Raw genomic sequence first — 23,961 nt, forward strand, 5'->3', positions numbered from 1 at the left:
GGCCCAGGTGCCTGATCCCTGTCACCCACCTGGGACATCCATCAGGAGCTCGTGCGACCACAGGGTGGAGTGAACCAGCGGCTGCAAGGTCTCCCACCAACCCTTCAAAAAAACCCAACTACCATGCTTTCCTCCAACACACACAACAAGCGAGACCTCTGCAGCCATTTCCCACTTCATTCACAATCCGACAGGATTCAAGCAGCTTCCTTTGCGGCGGATGCTACCATGCTAGTCTCACACTAGCATGATCAGAGACCGAACTCCGAAGGCGGCTTCACGACTCAGGGAGGAAACGGGGGCACTGGTTTTATTTATTTTGCAGAGTCCGGGAGGGGCTGCGGGGGGCGGAGGTCACATGGTCTCAGGGAGCCCCTCAGAGCACAGGACGCGGCTGCTGGGTCATGAGCACCTTGAAGCGCTTCTTGATGGTGATGCGGTGGCGCGAGTACTTGTCGTCGGGGGAGAAGCGAGCAGGATGGGCTGAGCAGGTCTGCTGTCCCAGAGGGTCAAACTTCTGCTCGAGGAAGAGAGAAAGCGACCTCAGCACCGCCGCGACGGGACCGGAATTCTCTTCCGGGGGACCCGCCCCAATCGCTCCATCTCCCCCCCACACACACTCCCCAGCCTCACGTCTCCCCACCTTGAGCGTATACACGCGCTCTCCATCCTCGTTGAGATAATACTGCAGAAACATGACCACCGGGTTACGGATGCTCCAACGTTCTCCCCAGCTCCTCCGCCGGCCGCCTCGCGTGCGCTCCTCCGCTTCCTTCCGGCGGGAGTCTGACGTCTGTCTGAGGCATGCTGGGAAATGTAGTCCTCTTTTCCTCCTCCCGCGGCCAGAAGGGAGCGCGCTGGGGCAGGGGCTGGGCCTGGGACGCCACTTGTAACACAGTTGCACACCTCTGGCCTGGGGGCCGTTGGAGGACACGTGAAGGTGCCCACCGTGTGCCAGGCAGTGCTAAGCGCTGCAGGGGAGTAGGGATGAACCACCATAGGCTGCACCCTGATGTACCCACTCCTGTCTTGATATCAGGACCCACAACTACCTCCAGAGCCCCTCAAGTGGTTCTCCAGGGCCCACAGAAACAAGGGCCGGCAGATGGGGCGTCCCTTTACCTCAGGGAAGAAACAAGGTTTTCTAACCACCCCACTTTTTATATCTGGTTCCTCCGCCCCATTTCAAATTCTTGGCGGTAAAAAGTGCATGACGGGTATTCCATATTCCGTAGAACAAACAACCTAAAGTTGTCTTATGAGACGGACGCAGTATGTTCTAGCGGACGAAAATTCAGCGCAAATTCAGCGCTCGTTCTTAAGAGCGGTAAGTAGCTCGTACTAGCGTAAGATGTGTGTGGTCCAGCAATTTTTAGAATTTGTAAAAGAACGTAGACATTCTCCTAGCACGCTAAAGACGTGACCCTCACAGCGTTAGTGGTAATGTCCAAAACATTCGAACGTATGTTAATTTTGTAAGGAGAAAGACCGAGAAACTGTTTATTTTAAAGAACGTAGTTTGTACTTGCTTGTAGTTGATTCAGATACCTCTGCAATAATTAACAAGAAACGTATTAGTCTCCTGCAGCATAGGGAATGAGGCTGCTAGGAAAGGGGTGGAAACATGTTGCTGTACCGTCTGTTTTGCACAACTTGACTTTTGGAATACGTTAATGTATGCCCTACTTACAACTTTTAAAACAAAATAGTTTAACAAAAAGGAACTTTCTGGAAGTTTTTTCTTTTATAAGAAAATATAATGAGGCCTTCAGCAGAATAATCTGAGGGGCGCTGGGGACCCACTTTCCAAGGAAATGATGTGTGTACTGAACACCTCGGGTATCTGAGACATTTCTTCAGTGCAATGATTTTATTTCTTTGGCCCTTAAGTTATCTAGGTAGATTACACTGTGCTCTGGATTTAGTTCAGAAAATATAGTCATCACTGAATCAAGTCAAGGGTCTATCACTAGCTACTCGTGGGAAGTCAGTTAACAAAATTGGTGGAGAACAAAGGGCACAAAACTAGGTATGCTGGTGGAAAATTGAAGTGCAAGGTACTGAAAGGGAAAACTACGGTGTCCGTATTTGGAATCTGAGTAAGAGTTCACAGTCACTCCAAAGGAGTACACAGCATTGGTACACAGGCTCTGGTGAACAAAGTCCCTGGATTGCCTGCTGACTAGAATACCTCCCCTCCCCCGCCCCTGCTCCCCAGCTCTTCTCCCCTCCCCCCTGCAGAATGTCTGGAGCCCTGCATTCTAGTTCTGTTCTGATACAATCCTCACACTCCCCTCCTTGGATGCCTGTGGGTTACTCTCCGGGTCCCCGGAGAGTAGGGACTGCTAGACAGCCACAGCTAGTGCTCAGTCTGAGAAAATGGCCTCAGATGAAAGTAAGTCTGCAGGTGGCAGGGAGGGGTCCCACTGCCCTACCGCCACCCACAACTGCTCTCCTGCTTGGGGATTCAAATTGGACACTTCCTGTTGGATGCAAACTTTTTGGGCTGACTTAAAAGATGTGAGACCCTATCAAAGGCACCCTCCCTTGAGGTGGGTAGGGAGCTGGGGGTTAAGGAAGAGGGTGGATCCTGGCATCTTAGAGGAAACCACCTGAGTCTAGAGAATGGATGGCAGTTGCAACTTGATTCTCTGGAGAGAAGACTTTGCCACAGGGGTAGAGACATAAGTGTAGGGGTGGCACAGAAAGGGTTCCTGGGGAAGGCCCTAAAGTCTGTGTCATCTTTAGGGAACTGGAGCCGGCTCTGGGGTTTTGTTCCTGGATCAACTGTGTTGATCATGCCAGTGGGATGTGAGAGTGGTAGTGGCAGGTGGAGGGCAGAGCAGGGGGATGCCTTGAAAGCCCATGAGTGGAGTTAGCTGATGTAGAGAGATGTCCTGCTGAAATTAGGCCTGGCAGAGGCTTTGCACACAGCCTCTCCGTTCCTTCCTGCCTCTGAGATGGCTCCTCTTTCTGTGTAGGAAAGGTTTTTCTTTGAGAGGCAGATTTTCATTATCCAGCTGAGTCCCCAAATGCCCATAGCAGCTGTGTACTGAGAGCAAAGCTGAGAGCTAGGACTCTTCTAGATCCTCCTCTAACCTGAGCCGCCACTGCTGCAGAGTTGGGGCTGCAGGAGCAGGAAGCTGGAATCACTCCGTGGGGGATGCAGATGTCTTAACCCTTAGGCCAAACACCTGTCTCTGCCCCCGGCTTCTCATGACTCATCCGGAGGGGAGGAGGTGGCTCATCCCTGGGATGAGAGCTGCGGCTTCCCTAAAATAGTTTCCCTGCCTCTTGTTTTGCACGGCTTCTGGCATATTCCTGGCCTTCTGCTCTGTGCTTCGGATGAGTTTGAATCTGACTATGGTGTCTTCCACGGCTCTCTCAGGAGGTCAGGCACCAGAGCTGGACATTCCTAGCTGGAGCAGTAATCTTTCTGAGAGGGGGTAGGGGTGCACCCTGAAATTCACTTGTATAGCTGTTGTTAAAAGTCCTGGGAGCCACAGGCTCTGATGAACAAAGTATATGGTTGTGTGGGTAGCCCCTGCCTCCAGGAGACTACAAGGCTGCTCTGCAGGAGGGGCTGTTCCCCACTCAGGTCCCTTCCTCACTCTGACCCAACGTCTTGTGTCTGGTGGGCTCTCTGATGTTAGGAACACCCAGCAAAAGGGCCTCATACAGAGCTGAACATGTCCAGGGTGGTTTAAAGCTCTGGAAATTGCAGTTCTCTGGGTCATTTCTGGGTCTCTATGTGGTTATCTGGGAATCAAAGCTCTAATCCACATACCGTTTTCTGGGAACCACACTTCTGTGAGCGGTGGTAGGGACCACAGAAGATCCCAGGGCAGAGCGTGTGGGTTCTGAGTTGTGTTTGGAATAGGTGGGAGTAGGAGGATACGTGTAGGCAGTGTCAGGGGACAGGGCTTCATCCACTGCAGCTTTCCTGGTTGCTTTAGGTTAAGAAACAAAGGAAGGAGGTCTCTAAGATGCCACCAGGAAAGAGAAAAAGAGCAGGAGATGGGTCCCTAATCTTGAAACCACCTCCTTCTCATGGGCGGGGTGGGTCCCTGGAGAGGGGCCGGATGCCCTCCTGGGCTGGCTGTCTTACTGCTTCCAGGCAGCTGTGGGCTGTTGTCTTTGCAGAACAGCCTGTGGGGGTTGGCAGGGGTTTTTCTTAGAGAAGCTCTCGGGCTGGTGTCTGGCTGACGGGGGGGCAGCTCCACCAGCACGGCCCTCTCTGCTAGTACAGGTGCCCTGTCTTCCCATCTCTCCTTCCGCTGCATCCCCTCCTTCTGTTTGTCTCAACAGCATCTCCGTTGCCGGGACCGGATATGGCCGTGAAACCTGGTGCTGCCCTGTTTCCTTTCACTGCACTTCCCTTTCCCCCACCCACTCCTGGCGCCCCGGACCCACCACCCTGGGACCCACCTCCACAGCCCCCTGTGCCTCCAGCATTCTCTCCAGGAAATCCACACGTGCTCTCTGCTTTCCCAGGCCCCATGTTGATGATGGGGGAGGAGGGACCTGGCCCCACTGGAGTGGGGGCTGGCAAGGTCACACTCACAGTCAAGACAGAAGGAGGAGCAGCTGAGTCTTCTCAAGCTCACAACTTGGTCCTCACTCCCACCACCTTCAACTGGATTGCTGCAGGCACCCCCTGCTGGGGCCCTGAAGCTCCTCACTTGGTCAAAGCCTCTGCTGTGAAGACCATTCTGCCCGCCAAGGCTGCTGGTCTGAGCCAGGAGGGATCCCCAGCTTTTCCTCCTCAGGCTCCTCCAGCAGCTGCCCATCTGGCACCCATGGTACCCCTGGAAAAGGCTTGGCTGGGGTCCCCAGGGGCGGCTGGGGAAGGAGAGCCTGCTATGGCCAGATCGAAGCCTCCGCTGGGTGCCCTGTCCTATACTTCCAAGGGCGTTTATGAAAACTTTCGTCGCTGGCAGCGCTATAAAGCCTTGGCAGGGAGGCACTTATCCCAAAGTCCTGACACTGAAGCTCTTTCCTGCTTTCTGATGTAAGTGGGTGTGACCGCAGATGAAGGGTCCTAGGGCTGGTAAATATCAGGGACTTCAACTTCAAGGCTGGAGTCAAAGCTGTTTAGGAGGGTTTGAGGCAGGTCTCAAGGGCAGTAGAGGTGCTGAAAACAGCAACAATAGAAAATGATAAGGATCAGCTTCTTTCACCACTTCCTGGTGAATTTCAGCTGTCTCCTCTCAGTGACCCCAGAACCCCCGCAGCCCAGGCCAGCCTTCTCAGAGTAATCCTTGTTTACAAAGGAGGGGGCTAAAGCTCTAGGAGGCCTTCCATCCTCAAGCAAACAGCACTAATTGGAATTTGGGTCCTGGCTTCAAGTGCCAGGGTCCTCCCTCTTGCTGTTAGTACCGGCTTCTGGCCCATCCTGGCCAAGCCCAGGACTCTGTGTGTTGTGCCCCTTCTTTTCTCACCCCCGTTTTGTTCCGGGATAAAACAGGGAAGAAGGTCAAGCTGACTTTGTTCAAAAACCCAGGCTCTGTCCAGCAGATGTGTGATCCCAGGCAGGACGTTGGAGATTCTCGGTTTCCATTTTCTTAGAAGAGGGATGGATTGTACAACCCTTAGAGGGTCGCTGGAAGACTGATGACCTGATTCCCAGAGGGCACTTCCAGAAGCTTGTGGGAAAAAAAATGCAATGCAGCAGGGATTTTTTTTTTAATCTACTGATTTTTTTTTCTTAATACACAATTCTCCATGAGTTTTTTGAAAATCACTCCCATGCACAGTGCCTGGCTGAGGGACTGCTTTGTTAAATGGTCACTTGTATGATTAATTAAAGGCACTCTGCAAGAGAAAGAGGATTCATCCAAGGCCCAGAGTTCTTGCTGAAGAGTGAATGTCCGCTTAGCTAAAGAGCATGAGGTCATTGACTGCTCACTATGTTTATCAAGCAGTCATTAATCTTCTAGGAATTTTTCTTCCCACCCAGGCCATCTTGCTCCTCTGCAACAGGCACTGGACCCTCAGTGGTTTATGTAAGCCTTTGGATAACACATTACACATTTTATTGAATTAAAAAAACAAACAACTAAATGCTGCTCTCTCCCAGGGATGGCACTCAACAGTTCCCTGCCCCCTACCTCTCACTGCCAAGGCCGCCCTGACCCTGGAGCACAGGAACAGACAGGCCTCCCTGAGTTCCTAGAGAGGGGGCATCTTAGTGCAGCTCTGCCCTCTCTCTGGGCTGGGCTGTTAAGTGTTGGTCCTTGCACACTCCTGCTCTCAACCCTCGGGGTGCCAAGCAGGGGCTCCTACAGAGTATAGTTCAGGGTGGGGGGGTCTCAGGGTGCTGGAGGTCATGTTAATAACAAGCTTCCGCAGGTGATTTTCATGCGCAATGTTACACATCAAAGGGAAGTTAGGAGGTGGGGCAGAGGGTCTGACTTTAGGCTCCTGAGTTTCTCTAGATGAAAAAGGACTCAGGAGCCTTCCAGAAGTAGGTATGTAGCATTGGTGTTTGGTGATCTAGAGACAGAGATGCTAAAAAACTGACAAACACCACAAAGCCTTTAGAGACCCTTGTGCTTTAGGGAAAGCCTTATTATTATTTTAATGCAAGACTCCAAGCATGCTTAAGTCTATTTTATGGCTTAAAGGACAAGTCTTCTTAATGTTTAGCTGAGGAACAGCACTGTGGGAATTAGGGGGTGGTTAGTGTGGTTGGTTTTAAAAGGTGGGAAGAGAGGAAGGTGAATGAATGGGTAGAAGGCTGAAGTCTTCCCCTTAGAGGGACAGGACAGCCTTGGAAACATGCTGGGCGTGATGTGGGGTAGGGGTGCATGTGTGGTAGGCTGCGGGACAGGGAGATGCAAGGGTGGGAGGTTTACTTTCAGAATGGGACTGAGACTGATCTAATGGGGGTTTTAGCCCAGTGCTTCGTTCCCTGGCCCGACTGAAGCCCACTATGACCTTGGAGGAGGGACTGCCCAGGGCTGTACAGGAGTGGGAGCGCACCAGCAACTTTGACCGGATGATCTTTTATGAGATGGCAGAAAAGTGAGTCCAATGAACCCTCTTTCACCTAAGGGGGCAGTGTGGCCAAGCTGCAGGGGCAGTTAGGTGATTAAAGGGATGTGAGCACAGGGCATGCAGACTAGGCTAGGGTCTGATGGATCACCCTGCTCTCATCACCTGACTCTTTCATTTTTTTTTTTTTTTTTTTTTTACTATCTTCTCTACTCTTGCAAGCTCCCCTTTCTCTAGACCCTGGACGGGACCATGATACTGCAGGTTTTAGGATAGGATGGGAGCCCAGCACCAGGGTAAACACTATCAGGGAGGGTTTTTCTTTTAGTTTCTTTTTTCTCAATGGTCAGGTGGCAAGTGGCTGTGGATCCAGAACTCAGGACCATCTCTCCTTTGGCATAGAAGCTCCTTTCCCACTCACTCATCCTAGGAAGGGGCTGGTCAGGGAAGGATGGTCCTCAGTTCTTTGGCTATAAAAATAGCAAAATGAACCTTTTCCTCCAAGCCCACCTTCCATGTTCTTCCCTAAGTCTTCTGGGTCAGCTCAGCCCTCCTAGATTAACCCTGCTAGTTCTCAGCCTCCAGACTTCCAGGTCTCAGCACTGCCTCCTGGGGGAAATTGCTTGGAATTGCAACCCAGGTCCTGCCTCAAACATTGAGCCATTCTTTACGGTGGTAGGCAGGTACAGATGAGGCCTGGAGGAGGGGCCTGCTTAGGGGATACCCCTGCTCGTTGTTGTGTATCTGAGTTCAGCATGCATGTATTAAGTACTGCTGTATGCAGTCTTTAGTTGGATGGGACAACTACTGAATAGAAGTGGCAACCATGGTTGTGTCCTAGAGTTTACAAGCTTCTGGATCATTCTAGATCATCCATCTCCTCAGTGATGACTGCAGGTGAAGGCGTGAAGCCTCATGAAGGGGTGACTTCATGAGATTTCCCTGGAACTATTATTGGGCCACTTGTGAGCAACTACTCCCTGGGTGGCAGAGCTAGGCAGGACTTTGTCTCAACCGGGGCACTTCCTCGCCATGTGTGACTGTTGCCTTGTGTCTGGGTTCCTGATGGGACTGATCTCAGCATGGCTTGTTGCTTCCTCACCTTCTGCAGATTCATGGAGTTTGAGGCTGAAGAGCAGATGCAGATTCAGAACACACAGCTGCTGAATGAGGCCCAGAGTCGGCCTCCTGCAGCCCCTCTGCCATGTGATCCCCCAGGCCCCCCGGCCCCTGAGGTTTGCCAGCAGCCAGGTAAGGCTACCCAAGTCCAGCAGAAGCCAGCAGCCAGTTTGCCAGCAGCCAGTCAGATTAGGGATGGCATGGCCCTGGCTTTTGCCAGCTTCCCGGCAGGGGCTGGCATTTGGTGCTCCAAACAGAACACCCCCCTAGCAAGCTGGGTTCCATGGTTCCCTGTGCTGAATTAGGTATTGATCATGGCCACGTTAACTGTTCTCATCTAGATGTAAGTGCTTAGAAATGGGGGCTGGCTAAGGGAGTTCTAAGATTCCTCCTATAGTGCTGTATGGACTCTCTGGCTTTTCAGTCTTCTCCCTTGGCCGGGCTGCACTCAGTTATGCTCTACCCAGACTGCTGTCCTTAGAGCTGGGAAGCAGAGGCCAAGGCTCACGTGCCACTTCCTGTTCACCCTGCCATTTCTTCCCTCAGTATACATTCCCAAGAAGACCACCTCTAAGGCCCGGGCCCCCCGCCGGCGGCAGCGTAAACCCCAGAAGCCTCCAGCCCCTGAGGCACCCAAGGAGATCCCCCCAGAAGCTGTGAAAGAATATATTGACATCATGGAAGGGCTACTGGGGAGTCACCCGACATATGATCCTGGGGAGTCCAGTGGAACCTGGGAACAGGAAGAGGAGCGGCAGGAGGGGCCAGGGGAGGATCCAGAGTCCGACTTCTTGAGCTACATCGATGACCTGTGTTCTCAGGAGGTGTTTGTCTCCCAGGTACGCTGGGTTTGCACAGCTCATCTCCAACAGATCTTGGGGGTGGACACCGTGGGGGAACCAAGGATCTGAGATTCTGTGTGAGGTGGTGAGAATTTGGCTTTATCCTGAAACTAAGCAAATGTGTGTAGCTGCTGGTTGGTTTATAACCATCCTGGTGGTGGAAGAGGGGTATAAACATGCAGGTTAAATCCTGTCAGACACACATCACCTTTCTCTCTTTGCCCCAGGTGGAAGCCGTCATTAACCCTCAATTCCTGGAGGATCTGTTATCCCCGGAACAACAGAGGGATCCACTGGCCTTGCTGGAGGAGCTGGAAGAGGAGGAACAGCTCACTCTTTCACAGGTAAAGCCTGGGAGACAGGGCAGCATTAGAGCGAGGAGGGAGCATGATCTCATCTAATGCTACATGGTCCTGGGTGCTGTGGCTAGATAGAAACAGCTTGGGCTCCGGGTGCAGACCAACAAGGCAGGGGGCTATAGCAAACAGGAGATGAGAGTGGCAGGGCTCAAAGCATGAGGATAAGGCACAAAAAGGTGGGATATCATCACTCAAGCCACTTCCTCGCCTGCCTTGCCCTATAAAGCAGCTCCCACCACGCACATGGCCACCCGTCTCGCAGCCATGGGCAGAGCTGATTTCTCTCTTCTCTTCCAGCTGGTTCAGAAGCGAATCCTGGCCTTGGAAGAGGAGGATGGGGAGGCGTTTCCAAGTAGCAGTGGTGCTCAATCAGACTCCAGTGCTTCTGTTTCTGACGAGGAGGAAGATGTGGGTGGGCGGCGACGGCCCTCACCTGGGCCTCGGGGGGCTGGGGGTGCTGTCCGCCTCGGGAAGGCTGCTGTTGCTGTAGGAAAGCGGGCGAGAGAGGTGCATGGTGGGCAGAAGCAAGCCCTTGAGGAACCAAGAGGGGTGCGCATGGATGGGATCACTCCGCTCTCCTCCAGCAGCTGGGACCTGCAGTTGGGACCTGCAGCTCCGAGGCGAGTTCAGGCACCCCTGGGCACAGAGAGAGGAGGGTCTGGAGAGGTTGGGAATCAGGTATCTGCACATCTGGGTGACCACGTAGGAAGTGCTGGGAGGACTGGGTACGGCTTGATGGCCAATAAGACATCAAAGGCTCCGCCTGGTTGTTGGCAGGAAGACCCCCAGCCCGAGAGAGATCCTGGTTTGGATGTCAGATTCACAGAGCTGGCTCCTCTGCCTGAGCCCGGATCAGAAAAGCAGGTGGGGGAGCTGCAGGAAGGACAGATGGGGGCCCTTGGAGGGCTTGCTCAAGGGAAGAAGCTTCCAGGAGTGTCCCAGGGGGGCTCTTCCAAAGTCAGGTGGGGAGCTGACCAAAGTCCTCCTGTGGTTCCAGGGCACACTCAAAACCATTCCCCAAGAGTGGTGAGGGCTGGTGATAGGGCCCCCCTCAGCCTAGACCTGTGGCTGAATAGTGAGATGGACAACATAAGCCTGGAGTTGCCCTTACAAATTGAAGAGGTCATACAGAGCTTGCAGGATGGGGCATGTATAACTGAGCTCCCGGGAAGCAGCCAGGCCCTAGGCTCTGAGAGCACAGCACCAGGCGATATGGGCGACACTGCTGATCCCTGTGGAGGCACAGTTGCCACCCCTGCCTTAGAGAAGGGAAATGACTGCAGCACCCCAGGACCCCTGCCGCAGGCCAAGAGCCCAGCGGTGATGAGGAAAGAGGACAAAGCACAAAGCCCTGAGACCCTTAAGGGCCGGTGGCCTGAAGGCTGCTCCCCACTGCTGGAGAGCACAGCTCGTGTCTGCAGCCCAGGGTCTTCAGTGCCTGCAGGCCCAGACAGCTTCCCTACCTTGGAGACCCCGGAGGCCTCCCTCCCCAAGGCCAGCCAAGTGACAGGGGACTTGCTAGAAACCACAGACCAGGTCAACAAACTAGATATTAGAAATGACTGTGGCCTCCAGCAGGGGCTCAGTGAGGCTACCTGCCCCCCATGTGTCATCCCTAAAGAAGCCCAAGGAGAGGGCAGGGAAGACCTTGCTCTTTTGCAAGAGAATCCACAGCTTCACGCAGCTGAGGCTTCCAACTGTACATCTCCCCAGGGCCTCGCAGGCACTGCCCCTAAGTGGGGAAACCCAGCTGCCCCTCCTGTTAGTCAAAAACACAGCTCACATGGGGCCAGAGGAAGGAAGAAAGAGAAGAGGCGGCAGCAGAGGAAGGAACTGGATGAGGAAGATGAAGAACTTATTAACTTTGCCAACCTTTTGGCTTGTAAACTTCGCTTAGAGCCCAGGGGCCCTGTCCTCAGCCCTCAGCCTACCTCAGGTCAGGGCGTCCAGAATGCATGTGCACCCCCCTCGGCAGAGGCTAGAGGCCTTGGGAAGCCGCTCTATTCAGCTGCCAAGTCTGGCAAGCGAGTTCTGGTTGGAGGTTCAGCCCCTACTGAAAAGAGAGCCTGCCCAGACACACAGCTTGGGGCCTCCGGGGAGGAACCCTCAGCCTTGGGAGTAGTTCAAGCGTCACAGCCGCGTAAGAGGCGGCGTGACAGTTTTGTCACAGGCAGGAGGAAGAAGCGCCGCCGCAGCCAGTAGGGAGTAGCAGCAGGACCATCCCGCCCTACCTGCCAGCCCTCACAGCTGGAGTCTCCGGGTAGAGGGGCAACCAGCCTCTGCCCAGTGTTGTTTCGTTTTCCGCGGAAGTGGCGAGCAGGTGGTTCCTTTGTTCAGAAGTGACTGGGATGGTACTTATGGAAACAGTTGTGTGGCAACAAGAAAAATAAATATCTTTTTTGCTGTTGTAAGATAGCCTCAATGTGCTTTTCTTTGCGAAGAGCGTCTTCGCCGTGTGAAGCGTGGAAGTAGCGGTGGACACCCTGCCTTGCCTCCAGCCTCACCTGGCGACTCACTGGCTCTTGGGTCCCCAAAAAGGAGTCTGGCATCTCGAGACCACTGAACTCGCTGCCTCTTCCCAAGCCTGGATCTGGCCTCAGGAAGGCTGATCTGCCTTACTCCGCCTCCCTTTAAGTCTGTGGATGGAAAATATGCTTTTCTTTTTTTTTTTCATGCTGTCTCACTAGGATAAGAAATCTAATTCTCTAAATCTAACTAACTTCTTGTAATTGTGTCCAGATATATCTCCTTTCAGGGGCTTTGTCTTCTTCTTGCAGGCAGGGAGGCCATCCTATGGAGTTGGTCCCACCAGCCAGGAGGCTATACTTTCATAGTGGGCATCAAGCCTCAGTAGGATTCTTTAAGGCAGGACAGTATTAAAGCTGTTTTTTAATCTCTTGTGAGACAAAGCAAGAGGGAATAGCATGGAAGGGTTGAAAAAGGTTCATGAGGCAGGAGATGCCGACAGGAGAGGGGGACATGAAGTCGCGTGCAGGGGATGACTTCTGTAGAGGAGGGCCTGGTGCAATACCCTAGTGGCTAAATCCTCACCTTGCAAGCACCGGGGTCTCCCTTATGGTGCCGGTTCAAGTCCCAGCTGCTCTACTTCTCTTCCAGCTCCCTGCTTGTGGCCTGGGAAAGCCATGGAGGATGGATGGCCCAAAGCCATCCTGCACCTGCGCGGGAGACCCAGAAGCTCCTGGTTCCTGATCGGCTGTTTTGGCTGTTGAGGTCACTTGGGAGTGAACTAACAGAAGATTTTTCTCTCCTTCTATCTGTAAATTTGCCTTTACAACCATGGCTAATGGGTGTGACATTTGAAAACTTGTACATCTTCCAAGGGTATCCTGCAACTACTTATCCCAACTAATGATACCATCAATGTGACTGAGCTTCATTTTTTTTAATAGATATAGATATAGATTTATATTTATATATAAAATAGTTTCTTACAAAAAAACCAAACCAAAAATCAAAATCAACTCAAACATCAACAATGAAACTCAAAAAGGAGCAGAGATGGGGTTGAGGCATGGGGTAGGCTCCTGGCGCTGCCCTGAGTCTGTGGGGCCGGATTCAAGCCGCAGGGGGTGGGGCTGGGGGCTGAGGTGCTCAGTCGCCCTTCTGCTTGGGCTCCTGTACGGTGCCATTGGCAAGAGAGCTGGGGCTGCCAGGGGACGAGGCATTTTGCATCTGGGAGGGGCCTCGAGGGGTGTGTGGGGGCCGCAGGTAAGTGCTGAAGAGCTTCCCATAGAGGGGGTCGTGGAGGGAGAAGTTCTGGAACTGACCTGGACAAACAAGCAAAAAGACCTAAGAATGAGGGCCTTAGGAGGGCACCCCTGTGATTTTCTTAGAACACACACATCCCCACCCCCTCAGATCTAACTTGTCAGTCCAAGGTTTGGGTCATCTCTTCCTCTCCTGCTGGTTCCTCCTAGCCATCGCCTCTAGAAGGTTCTCACTCTCAGGCCTGGGATACTACCCCTCCTTCCCGCCTGGCCCAGGGCTTTCTTCTTCAAGCCTCAGTACTGATGGTGCTGAGTGTCCGTGCAGGGCCCGGGGCACCATGACTCACAGAGGGATAAGCCTTGGCTGGGTCCTGCCCGGCATAGCTCAGCATGCAAAGTCGTGGCAGCAGGGCGGGGTGAACCCAGTAGCAGGTGCAGGATGGTGCTGAAGCCATCTTGGTACAGAAGGCGGCCGGGCCCCTCTGCCTGCTCTTCAGCAAACAGCTTGGGAAAAAAAGGGATGCACGTCAAATTCTGTCCTGATGCTGTCGCTTCCAGCTGCCCTGCAGGTCTGCTCCTTCCCTTCCAGAAGTGCCAAAGTCCTGCCTGACGGCAAACTTCCCCGCTCCTGCCCTCTTCCTGTTGGGCTCTCAGCATGGAGACACTGGGGGTCTGCAGTTGCAGTGCTGTGGTATTGGGCAGGATGCCAAACACCTCCTCTCCATAAGCTACCGGACATATCCCACCAGCCAGTCTCATGGGGTGGGATGAATAGTCACCAGGTACCTCCCCTCATCCAGTACCTCAAATGCCAGGCGAGTCAGCTCCTCCAGGCTCCTGCCCCCATCCAGAGCTGCTAGTGCCAGCGCCACATCTCGGAAGTCCACCAAACCCTGGGCATCCTGCGAGTGGGAGGGAAACGAGGGCAATGCAGGGGGCAGGGCATCTCCCCCACCTCTTCTTGGCAGGGACCGGCGCAGTGACCTGCCTGCTCCTAGCTTCGCAAACCGCCAGTGCTCCAGAAGCCGTGACGCTTGTCTGAGGTCACAGGCCTGCTCAGACTGTGCCGTCAGCATTAGCGCTGCCTGTGAGGGGATCTCCCAGGAATGTTCAGGGAATCCCTCAGACAGGCCTCAAAGTTACCACCAACTTCCTGACACAGCCCAGAAGCGGCATTCCTGTCCCCAAGCTGGATGAACTGGTTCTCTCCTCTGACTCAGCCCGTGTGGGAGAACTGGTCCAACACCCCTGGAAGGAGGCCAGTGGCATCACTGCTGAACCCAGGAGGGATGGCTGCTCACCAACTCTCCGTGGCGTTTGGGTTTGAAGTTCTGCTCTGCTACAAGTGAGGGGAGAAAGCAGGAGAATCAGCCCCCCGTCTAAGAAACCCGCACAGCGTGGCACTGCTTATTTCCTGAGAGCATGTTGGGGAGCACGGTTTGCTTCTTAGAGCAGAAAGATATGAAGACCCTGGCTGGCCTTATGGACGCTAAGAATCTTCTCTATCTTTGCAATCTGAAAGGACAACCTGTTTAATTCCTGGGAAACAGATTGCCAAGATGCTTTAGAAAGTCAAGCATCACCTAGAGAACTTACAGGTTTTTAAAAAGGCCCTTGCCCAAAGCCCCATAGGGTTTCCCAACTTTGCCTCTTGAAAATGGATTCAGAAACTTATGGACACTGAGGCTTGGTGATGTCTCCTTTGTTTTTTCTCATAATAGTTCTTCAGGGCTCTGGTACTTGGTTACAAAAAAAAAGAAGGACTCAGGGTCCAGGCTAATCCTTCACTTCAGAGTGCTGGCATCCCACATGGGTACCGGCCAGTTCCCATCCTGCTCCTTGCTTATGGCCTGGAAAGCAGTCGAGGATGGCCCAAAGCCTTGGAACCCTGCACCCGCACGGGAGACCGGAGATCAGATCTGTTCAGCTCTGGCTGTTGCAGGCACTTGGGGAATGAACCAGCAGATGTAGAATCTTTCTCTCTCTTCCTCTTCTCTCTGTAAAATCTGCCTTTCCAGTTAAAACATATATATATATATATATATATATATATATATATATATATATATATATATACTTTTTTTTTTTTTTTGCTTCCCAAGTGGCTGCAACGGCCAGAGCTGAGCAGATCTGAAACCAGGAGCCTCTTCTGGGTCTCTCATGTGGGTGCAGGGTCCCAAGGCTTTGGGCCATCCTCAATTGCTTTCCCAGGTCACAAACAGGGAGATAGAAGGGAAGTGGAACAGCTGGGATACAAATTGGCAACCATATGGGATCCCAGGTGCATGCAAGGCAAGGACTTTAGCCACTAGGCTACTGCGCCAGACCCAAAAACATCTTAAAAAAAAAAAGTGATTCTCCCAGTGTTTCTCAGTAGATGCCCATCTAGCCACAGCTGCTATAATACTCAGCGTAGAAGCCAGTGGATGGTCATGTGACCGCGACGCCACGAGGATATTATGGTCCTTCCATCCCGTGTGTATCAGTGGAAGAGCAAGCCCTCAGCTCTGCCCTCTGCCTTCTAGCTCAGTTACCTGCTGGAAGTAGCGGAAGGCACCAGCCACCGTCTGGGGATCAGAGAGCTGCAGCTGCCTGGCAAACTCCTCCTGGTTGATCATTCGGCTCCGGCCTGGCTCTGCCCCCGTGTCCACACAGCCGGGGGACAGCCTGCAACAGGATTGTCGGAGGCAAAGGCCCACTCGGTTTCCTTCTAGCCACACCGTGCAGCAGCAGGACCCCGGGCCGCCCCCACAGTGCTTCCTGCACATGCTCTGCTCTTGCTTTGCTGAGATGGATCGACTCACAGTCCTTTCAAAGTCCTCCACACCTTCCTCACCTGCATCATTACACATCCTACTGTTTCTTCACCCCCCCATTTTTAACTCCATTATCTTTTAAAAATCCTTCTATCTTTCTACTTTCCTCCTTCCCACTTCTCTGCTTTTTTCTGGGGTGCTTGTCCCCTCGTATTCAGGGCCACTTACCCAGCCTTACGAAGCACTCTTCCCAGTTCCCAGAGCTGTGGTTCCAACGCTACCTTCAGCCGGCCCACCACAATCACAGGCAAGCTCCCTACGAACTCACACTCGGTGGCTGGAATGCCCAGGGCCCTAGGGGATGAAAGGGAGGGGAAACAGGAGAAGCCACTGAGGGCTTCCGGCTGAGCCTGCTGTTGACCAGGGAGACAGGTCAGACCCTTTAATTATCCCCTGCTGAATCTCACCATTGGTTAGTGTGTCCCTTTGCTCACTCCCCTTTCTCGGCCTCAGAACTCTGCCTGTCGGTCCCCTTCTTGTAACTGCTCCACCCCGGGTATCAGCTCCAGGAAATACTTTGTGCAATACTCACTGTGCCATGACCCTCTGGACATTGTTAGCATAGAGGGTGGGGTCCCTGCTCTCCTCCGGGCTGGGGTGATACACAGGGAGGAACTGAAGCACAGACACACGCAGTTCTTATCAAAGTGAGGGTTGACCCCTCCCACCCTGTTTTTCCAGGCTCCTCCCACCCAGGCCATGGTGGCTGGGGCTAATACCTCCACATCCACGATGCTGCAGGGCTGTGAGGCTGTGAGCCACAGGACTTTGAGTCTAAGGGAACAGAGATTAGGGTGCTCACCACTCTGCCTGGAGCCTGGAGGGGTAGGAAAGTTCTGCCCACCCATACACAAGCAGATGCCTAGCCACACAGCCAGCTGGGGGGAGCTGCAGCTGGCAGAGCAAGTGAAGGCTCAGAACGAGACGAGATGCTGGCTAGGGGAACGGCAAGCAGTGCATCTTGGGTGGCCGAGCGAGGGGAGAGAGCCCCTAGGAGACGTTGGGGAGGAAAAAGGAGCAGCCACGATGGGGATGGGACTGTTGAGGGCACTGTCGGGCTCCACTGGGAGACTGCAGAAGAAAGGGGTGCCTCCTTCTCACAGTTCTCAGTGAAAGAGGAGGGGCTAGGAATTCTCACAGACCCTGCTGCCATCCCTAGCCCCAAGAACCCCAGAACTCACACGCCAGGGCCCCTCCACGCCCAGCTGGTGGTGTCCTGGGGAGAAGCAGAGATTGGGGCAGATGAGTGCACCTTTTCTGGAATCGGCCAATCCTCACTGTGCAGAGATCTCCAGCTCACTTCCGGTCCCACCTCCTCCCCAACCTAACAGCCACAGTTTTCACTGGTTCCTGTGTTGGCCGCAAACCCCTGCCTCCCCCTTCCATTCCTTCTTGGACTGAGACTCACCAGACTGTTGGGATAGCGGATGAGGACGGGCTGCACAGGAACCCCTGCGATGAAGGCTCCTAAATCCCAGTCCCAGCCCACCCCCAAGGCAGAGGTTAGCACATGGACACAGTCAGAGGCACAAAGCGCAGGGGACTGGGACAGATCTCGGGTGAGACCTGGCTGTGCCGTGTTCAGTCATTTTCTCTGAAACTCCTGGACTTGTCAGCCTTAGCTAGCAGCTTCCCGTGTCCTTCCTCCCCCAACCCTCCCTACTCAGTGGGTTTGCCAGGAATCCCCACATCTGTGCCTCCCTTTGCCCACCGCCCTACCACCCACTTTCCTTCCATTTACCTGGTTTGAACTTAAGCAAAGCCTTCTTGTTGGAACAGGTGCCCTCAGGAAAGAAGAGCACCTGGGAGGCAAAAAAAAACCCAAAGAGGCAGCAAGAGGTGAGGAGGGTGGAGGCGGAGGAGAGGGTGGCATCTGCGGGGGAGGTCGGAAGACCCTTTACCCACCTGGGGCCACTTGCCTCCTGAGGTGGCACGCCTTCGGACCTCCTCCACCACTCTACGCCGGGAAGCTGGGTCATGGCGGGAGACTAGGATGGCTTGGTTGAATCGAAGGAGGGCTGGGGTTGGGAAAAGATATGGGCAGGAGTCACAGGGTTCCCATGGATTGGGGAGGTAGGGTATGGACACACATAACCTTCTGTTCCTCACAAGAGAGGGTTCCCAGCTATTGCTATGCCCTGGGGACAACCCCTGTTGTCTTTCTAGAGAAGTGAGCAGGGGCGCCCCCAACACCTGCTCAGTGGGCCCCTGCACTGGGAGCCTGGCGGCGGGTAAGTGGGGGTAGTTTACATTTCACTGTGCAACATTCCATATCTCTTTAGAACTTTTCCCCCTCCCTTTCACATGCATCTCAGCTGCTGCCTTTTCCCTTTTCTTTGCCTGCAACTGTCACCCTGCCTGCCCCCTCCCCTCCACCAACTCTCTTACCTCCGATGACAGGCACAGAGAGGTTCTCGGCTCTGGACACGACCTTGGGCAGGTCACAGGGCAGCAGGACAATGGGGTCAAAGAAAGTGGAATGGGGGGCAGCAACAAGGACTGGGGCTTGAAGGCGGGAGGCCCGCTGGCCCCGAACACGAATCCGGAGGAAGCCCAGTAGGAAGAAGAGGAGGCGGCTCAGGCCCAGCACCCCGTTGTGGCACACAGTCCTGCCAGAGCGAGGCGGGGTGACAGTGGAGGGGGTGTGCTGGCCCTCACCCAGCCAGCAGAATTGGGTATCCCTCTTTTGCCCACATGGATACTTTTGGTCACTGGACTGGGGGCGGTGGCCCCTCTGGGACAGGTTCAGGTCACATCACTCAGAGGTGAGGTCCTGGATACCTGGTTGGAGCTGGCTGACTCATCTCACCTACCCCGGCTGGGCAGGCTGGCTTCCAAACCCTCCCCCATCCTCCTCTCAAAGGGGTAGCAATAAGGAAAACAAAAAGGGGTCTCTGGAACTGACCGCCCACCCCCACTTACTTCCTCCATCCTGTGATTGGCTCTTGAAGCTGCTCCTCCGTAAGACCGGCTACTTGCAGCCAGGCAAAGGGCCAGAGGAGAAAGAGGACGATGAAGGCCAGAAACACTCGGATGGGGGCCAGCAGTGCCCCCAGGAGGCAGAACTGTGGAGGGTGGGAGAGAATGCCACTGCAGAGCTGGGAGAGGATGCTCTGGCCCGACCCCAGGGACCCCACTCTCGCACAAGGAGGGACCCAGGAGCAGAGGGCCATCATCCCCTGCAGGTGATGAGTGGCTTGGGAACAGGAGAGGTGGCAGGGATCCAAGTGAAATGAAAACATCAATGAGGGCAAGAGGGCAACGATCCCCACCTATAAAGGCGAATGCATAAACTGTAACTAAGAACATCCATGAGAAAAGCGGTGTGAGAGCGCCTAGCCCTGGGTTTGATGTGGAATCGGCTGGAGACAGGCCCTCCTCCCCCACATCCCTTTCCATAAATAGCTCTATCTCCAAGAGAAACCAGGTGCACGATTCTTTCCACTTTGGGCCTGGAAGGCAGAGGGCTGCCGGCCTCGGTCAGTCCTAGCACTGCCCAATAGCCATCCCGAAGTACTGGGGGCTGGAGATGGGGAAAAGGTGCGAGGTGTCGGGGAAGCGTTCGAACCCCTCCCCCCTTCCCCCGTTGCCATAAGCCAGGGTAACTCCAGATGCTGCCCCCGGGGAAACAGCAGGTAAACAGACCTAGCCCCTAGAGTCCGCCTCAGGGGAGGTGATGACAGCAGGCACCTTGAACACTCCCTCCCCAACACCACCTCCACTTCCTGTGGCCAACCCCCTTTCCAGCATCCCTGCCCCCACCGGGAGGTGCTGCAGTGCAGGGGGTGGGAGCGCGCGAGGGGACAGGAAGAGGGGGTGATGGAAGGGCACGGGGATGCATACTCCGGGTCCAGTACCGTTCTCCCTCCGAGCCAGAGCCCGGAGAGGCCGTGCACCCGCCCCCGCCCCCACCCCCGAGCCTCCGACTCCATCCTAGTCCTTCAGCTTCGCAGGATGTAGCCCGCATTCCCTAGGGGTCCCCTACAATCCTCCATCCTCATCTACTCGAATCTTCCGCACCTACGAGCTGATCCATCGCGTCCCCCTTCAGGGGCTCCTGCTCACACCTTCAGCCACCCCCCACGTGCGCACCTTCGGGCGCCCACTGCGCGAGCAGCGCAACCACCCTCTTCCCGGATCCCCAAACTCCATCCTTTGGCAAGGGCTCTAAACTGCCCCGTCTTCCTCGGCCCGCGGGTCCTCCCGACGCCCCCTGCCCACGCCTCACCTTAACCCTCTGGAGGCGGGAGAGATGTAACTCGTGCACGAAGGGGTTGGGGGGCGCTGGGGGCTCGGAGGTGGCATCGACAGGGGCCCAGTCCCCCGCACTTCCCTGACTCATGGCGGGAGGAGGTGGGCGGCAGGGCGCCCCGACCCCGGCCCCCGGCCCCGCTCTGCAGAGCAGCGGCTGCTCCAGCGGCAGCGCCGGCGCTCTGGCCCGGGCCCCGCCTGGCGCTGGCCGCCGAGGGGCGGGGAACCGGCGGCGCGGCCCGGCCCGCCAGCGTTGTCAGGGCGCCGGCCGAGGGGCGGGGCTTGCAGCGCCCGGGCGTCCCGCTCCTCGGTGCGGCCCGCCGTGCCCGCAGCCCCTCCGGCCATTGTTCCACCGAGGCCGTGGCGGCCCTTGGGGGCCTGCGAACGTCCCTCTGGGAGCAGATCTCCCGCTCCGGCCGCGAGATGCGCGCGGAGCTAAGGGCGCCCGGGGCCTCGGCGGGGCGGCGAGGTCACTGTGGGCTGGGAGGGGGCCTGTCGGGCAGGTGGGAACCGAGCGGCGGCTGTGCGTCCTGCGCCCAGGCCCGCGGCCGTACGGGAAGTCGGATGCTTTGGGGCCGCCGCCCCTCCTGGGAGGCCGGCCACCCCGGCTTCCAGGTCCGGGCGACGCCATCGCGCGCAGCCTCGCGGCGCCTGCGCCCCCTGACGGCCCGCGGGCCGTCTTTACCGCGGTGTCGTCTTTACCGGCTACCTGCCCTGCACCGAGCCAGGGGTCGTTGGTTTGAGAACTGACCCTTAGGGCCCCGTGGGAGAGTGCCCGACGGTGAGGGAGTATGTGGCTGGTCGTCACTCGACGGCCCCCCTGCCCCTCAAACTCTTTTCAGCTTCCTGGTTTTCAGGCTGAGGTGAGAACAGGGGTCAAGGGATTGGGGTAGACTTTGAGATCCGTCACCGGTATTCATACAATAAAAAATTAATAACGTGCGACCGCCGAAGACCTACAAGCTCCATGGCTCATGGACAGAAACTGCCTACAACCTGTTAGGGTTACAAGTTGGCACTGACTGACCTAAATGTGTGTGTGTGTGAGGTGCCGAAGAACAAACGAGAGACAGGCCTTGGGAGCAGCCAGAATTTACACATCAAAAGTCCTGGGAGGCCCCTAACCTTGTGGGTGGGTCCCAGCCTGCCTCTGGAGACACCTCTTGGGAATCTTCTCAGCCCTGTGCCAAGGGGCAGCTATTTGGGCCAGTAACACTGTGCTGATAAACCTGGGGAGGAACTTCACACATTCTGTGCCCAGGGATCTCCCAGAGGAGAGAGAGGCAAGGCAGTAGGAGGCGTTGTGGGCACACAGTCTAAAGACCAGTCTAAATGCTCTGTTGTTCAGGGAGGTGCCTGCCTGGCCGCCCAGGCGTACTTATTTTCTTACCCTTGGTTGGGTTGCTGCCTGCTGCCCATCTCTGGCTCACCTCTGAAATTCCTTCCTTACGAGAAGATGAGGACCTATTGGTGTTCTCAGCTTTCTTGGGTAACAAGCTTACCTTGCGTTGTGCCAAGGAGTGGCAGTTAGGGGAACTGAAGGAAGAAAGTGAGGGAGAAGGAGGCCCCCTCTTGCCACTGAGAGTGTTTGTGTCCACTGGCTTCTGGAAACCGAGCTCTGGGTCCATCTGCTTCTGGGAGAGCTGTGAGCTCGGGGTGAGTGAGATGCAAGGTCATACACATCCTTTGAGACCTGGGAACAGAACTGGGATAATTTTTTCCCAAGCTGAATGGAATTTTTTATACATATATATTTAGAATGGGATATTTTTGTAACATGGAGGTCCCCACACAAATCACACATAGTTCTCAGACTCTAGTTTTGATTTTATTTGTAAAAAGATTCGTTTGTTTATTTGAAAGGCCAAGTTACAGAGTGAGGAAGAGATGGAGAGACATCTTCCATCTACTAGTTCAATTCCCAAATGATTGCAATGGCCAGAGCTGGGCCCGTCCAAAGCCAGGGGCCAGGAGCTTCTTCCGTGTCTTCCATGTGAGTGCAGGGGCTCAAGCACTTGTGCCATCCCCTACTTCTTTCCCAGGTACATTAGTGCGGGGTGGGGGGAGACTGGAACCATACGGAATGCTGGTGCTGTAGGTGGTGGCTTTACACACTATGCCACAGTGCCCACTCAGACTCTAGTTTTATTTCATTTTTTAAAAGCAATTTCTTTAGAATAAAAAAAAAACCCTTTATTTTCTTTGAAAGGCAGACAAGGACACAGATTTTTCCATTCACTGGCTTATTCATCAAATCCCTGACACAGCTAGGGCTGGGCCAAGCGGAAGCCAAGAGTTTGGAACCCAATCCTGTTGAGCCATGTGGCTGACGGACTCAAGTACTTGAGCTGTCGCCTGCTGCCTCCTAGTGATACAAGTGGGCAGATGGGCAGTGAGGGGCAGGGAGCTGAGGAATGCTAACTGCCAAGCTGTGTGCACCATGTCAGCCCCATCACCTTTTGTGCCAGTGATGAGCAGCTCAGCACACTCACACTTCATGATGCCGCAGACACCATGCCCCATCTGTGGATCAAGTGTGCTATGGCCCCACCCCAACCCAGTCTCCTTTGAGGCTTCAATCAGACCCTGCCCTATAAAAGGAAAACTTTCGTCGAGACAATTCTGACTGCTGAGGTTGGCTACACACACTTTTGGGTGTGTGCTGTTGGCTCTTCAGTAAATCCTGTTGGTCTACTCGCCTCTGTCTCCATCTCCCAGTTGCATTCCTGTATGTAAAAAGACAAGAACCTGGACTGACTCTAGCCAGTGGTCTCTCCTTGTCCAGCCTGGACACCTGATCATCTCAGCATAATGTGAGGGTCGTGACCACCACAACACCAGGCAGTGCACAGTAGTAGGAAGTTGGGTAGGAAATGGAGGAGCTGGGGCTTGAACTGGACACCTTGACTGAGATACAGGCATCATGACCAGGCACCTGCTCTTTTTGATTGTTGCAGGGATGAGGAATGTCCAGTATGTGGGTCATGTAAAGTCCAGCAAAAAATTTAGTCTGGATGTACCAAGACATCTTCAGGTGGATTGTGAAGTTCAGTACACCCATTACAGGCTAATTTTTGAGTTGGTGATTCTGTATGGCCCACAAATGATGTTATAAATATCCAAATTGTCCTTGACACAGAAAATGTTCTCTAACCAGGCAAAGGGACAATTTCAGCTTTCTACATTCTCATCAGAACGGAGAAAGTACAATTTATTAGCCTTTTTTTGGCCTTACCTTTGGAGAGGACAAAGTCTAAGAAATGACATAATATTTATAGGATGAGGGACAGGAAAAGAGGAGCATATTCAACAAATACTATGAAAACCAGCTCTATAGCTGGAGTTTTGATTATCAAAGTTATTTGCTAGTGGGGGCTGTTGCAGTGGGTCAAGCTGCCACCCAAACACTGGCATACCCTATGAGTGCAGATTTGAGTCCCAGCTTCTCCACGTCTGATCCAGTTCCCTGCTAATTGCTATGTAGGCTCCTTCCCACACTTCACATTTAACAATGTCTGCATCCTCAAGAACAAAGCAGTCAACATTGTCAGAGAAATGAAAGCATATTCTAGTCCAAGTTTGTTGATTTCTGTTGTTGGCTGAATGTTTGTCCCGTTCCCTCTCATTCGTGTGTGGAAGTCCTAGCTCCCAACGTAGTGGTGAGTAGGAGGTTGGGCCTTTTGGAAGTAATTACGTGAGTAGAGTGGGACCTGCATGATGGATGAGTGCTCTTACAAGAAGAGAACTGGTTTAAGACATTATTGGAATGTCAGTGTAAAACAGAATCATGTTACCTCATAAATGCTTTTGAGTGTTTTTAAAAGATTCATTTATTTCTTATTTGAAATGC

General features: G+C 54.2%; 4 protein-coding genes across 4 annotated transcripts in view; 2 read left to right on the forward strand and 2 right to left on the reverse strand.

The window, feature by feature from the left end:
• Window positions 1–327: 327 nt before the first annotated feature.
• On the reverse strand, window positions 328–802 carry NOP10 (NOP10 ribonucleoprotein). The gene is made up of 2 exons (XM_004578213.3): window positions 644–802; window positions 328–517 (listed from the first exon to the last, which is right to left on the reverse strand). Exons 1-2 carry the CDS (start codon window positions 695–697, stop codon window positions 377–379), a joined length of 195 nt encoding a protein of 64 aa, XP_004578270.1. The 5' UTR covers window positions 698–802; the 3' UTR covers window positions 328–376.
• Window positions 803–2,275: 1,473 nt separating this feature from the next.
• Window positions 2,276–12,029, forward strand: NUTM1 (NUT midline carcinoma family member 1). Its single transcript, XM_004578445.2, has 7 exons — window positions 2,276–2,395; window positions 4,309–5,011; window positions 6,898–7,026; window positions 8,108–8,247; window positions 8,662–8,954; window positions 9,185–9,301; window positions 9,614–12,029. Exons 1-7 carry the CDS (start codon window positions 2,380–2,382, stop codon window positions 11,516–11,518), a joined length of 3,303 nt encoding a protein of 1,100 aa, XP_004578502.2. The 5' UTR covers window positions 2,276–2,379; the 3' UTR covers window positions 11,519–12,029.
• Window positions 12,030–12,708: 679 nt separating this feature from the next.
• On the reverse strand, window positions 12,709–20,426 carry LPCAT4 (lysophosphatidylcholine acyltransferase 4). The gene is made up of 14 exons (XM_004578214.3): window positions 20,089–20,426; window positions 18,783–18,925; window positions 18,249–18,469; window positions 17,766–17,878; window positions 17,602–17,662; window positions 17,269–17,327; window positions 17,042–17,076; window positions 16,580–16,634; window positions 16,393–16,475; window positions 16,029–16,154; window positions 15,579–15,711; window positions 13,848–13,946; window positions 13,392–13,548; window positions 12,709–13,104 (listed from the first exon to the last, which is right to left on the reverse strand). The coding sequence occupies exons 1-14, from the start codon at window positions 20,200–20,202 to the stop codon at window positions 12,929–12,931; spliced, it is 1,575 nt and encodes a 524-aa protein (XP_004578271.2). The 5' UTR covers window positions 20,203–20,426; the 3' UTR covers window positions 12,709–12,928.
• A 399-nt stretch (window positions 20,427–20,825) lies between these two features.
• Window positions 20,826–23,961, forward strand: part of LOC131480555 (olfactory receptor 4F15-like) — a 67,627-nt gene continuing 64,491 nt past the window's right edge. Inside the window, exon 1 of the mRNA XM_058666127.1 lies at window positions 20,826–20,974. The gene's annotated coding sequence lies outside the window, so the exon portion shown is untranslated. The remainder of the gene's footprint in view (window positions 20,975–23,961) is intronic.

Source organism: Ochotona princeps, chromosome 6 (assembly GCF_030435755.1).
Source record: "Ochotona princeps isolate mOchPri1 chromosome 6, mOchPri1.hap1, whole genome shotgun sequence".
NCBI classification, from domain to species: domain Eukaryota; kingdom Metazoa; phylum Chordata; class Mammalia; order Lagomorpha; family Ochotonidae; genus Ochotona; species Ochotona princeps.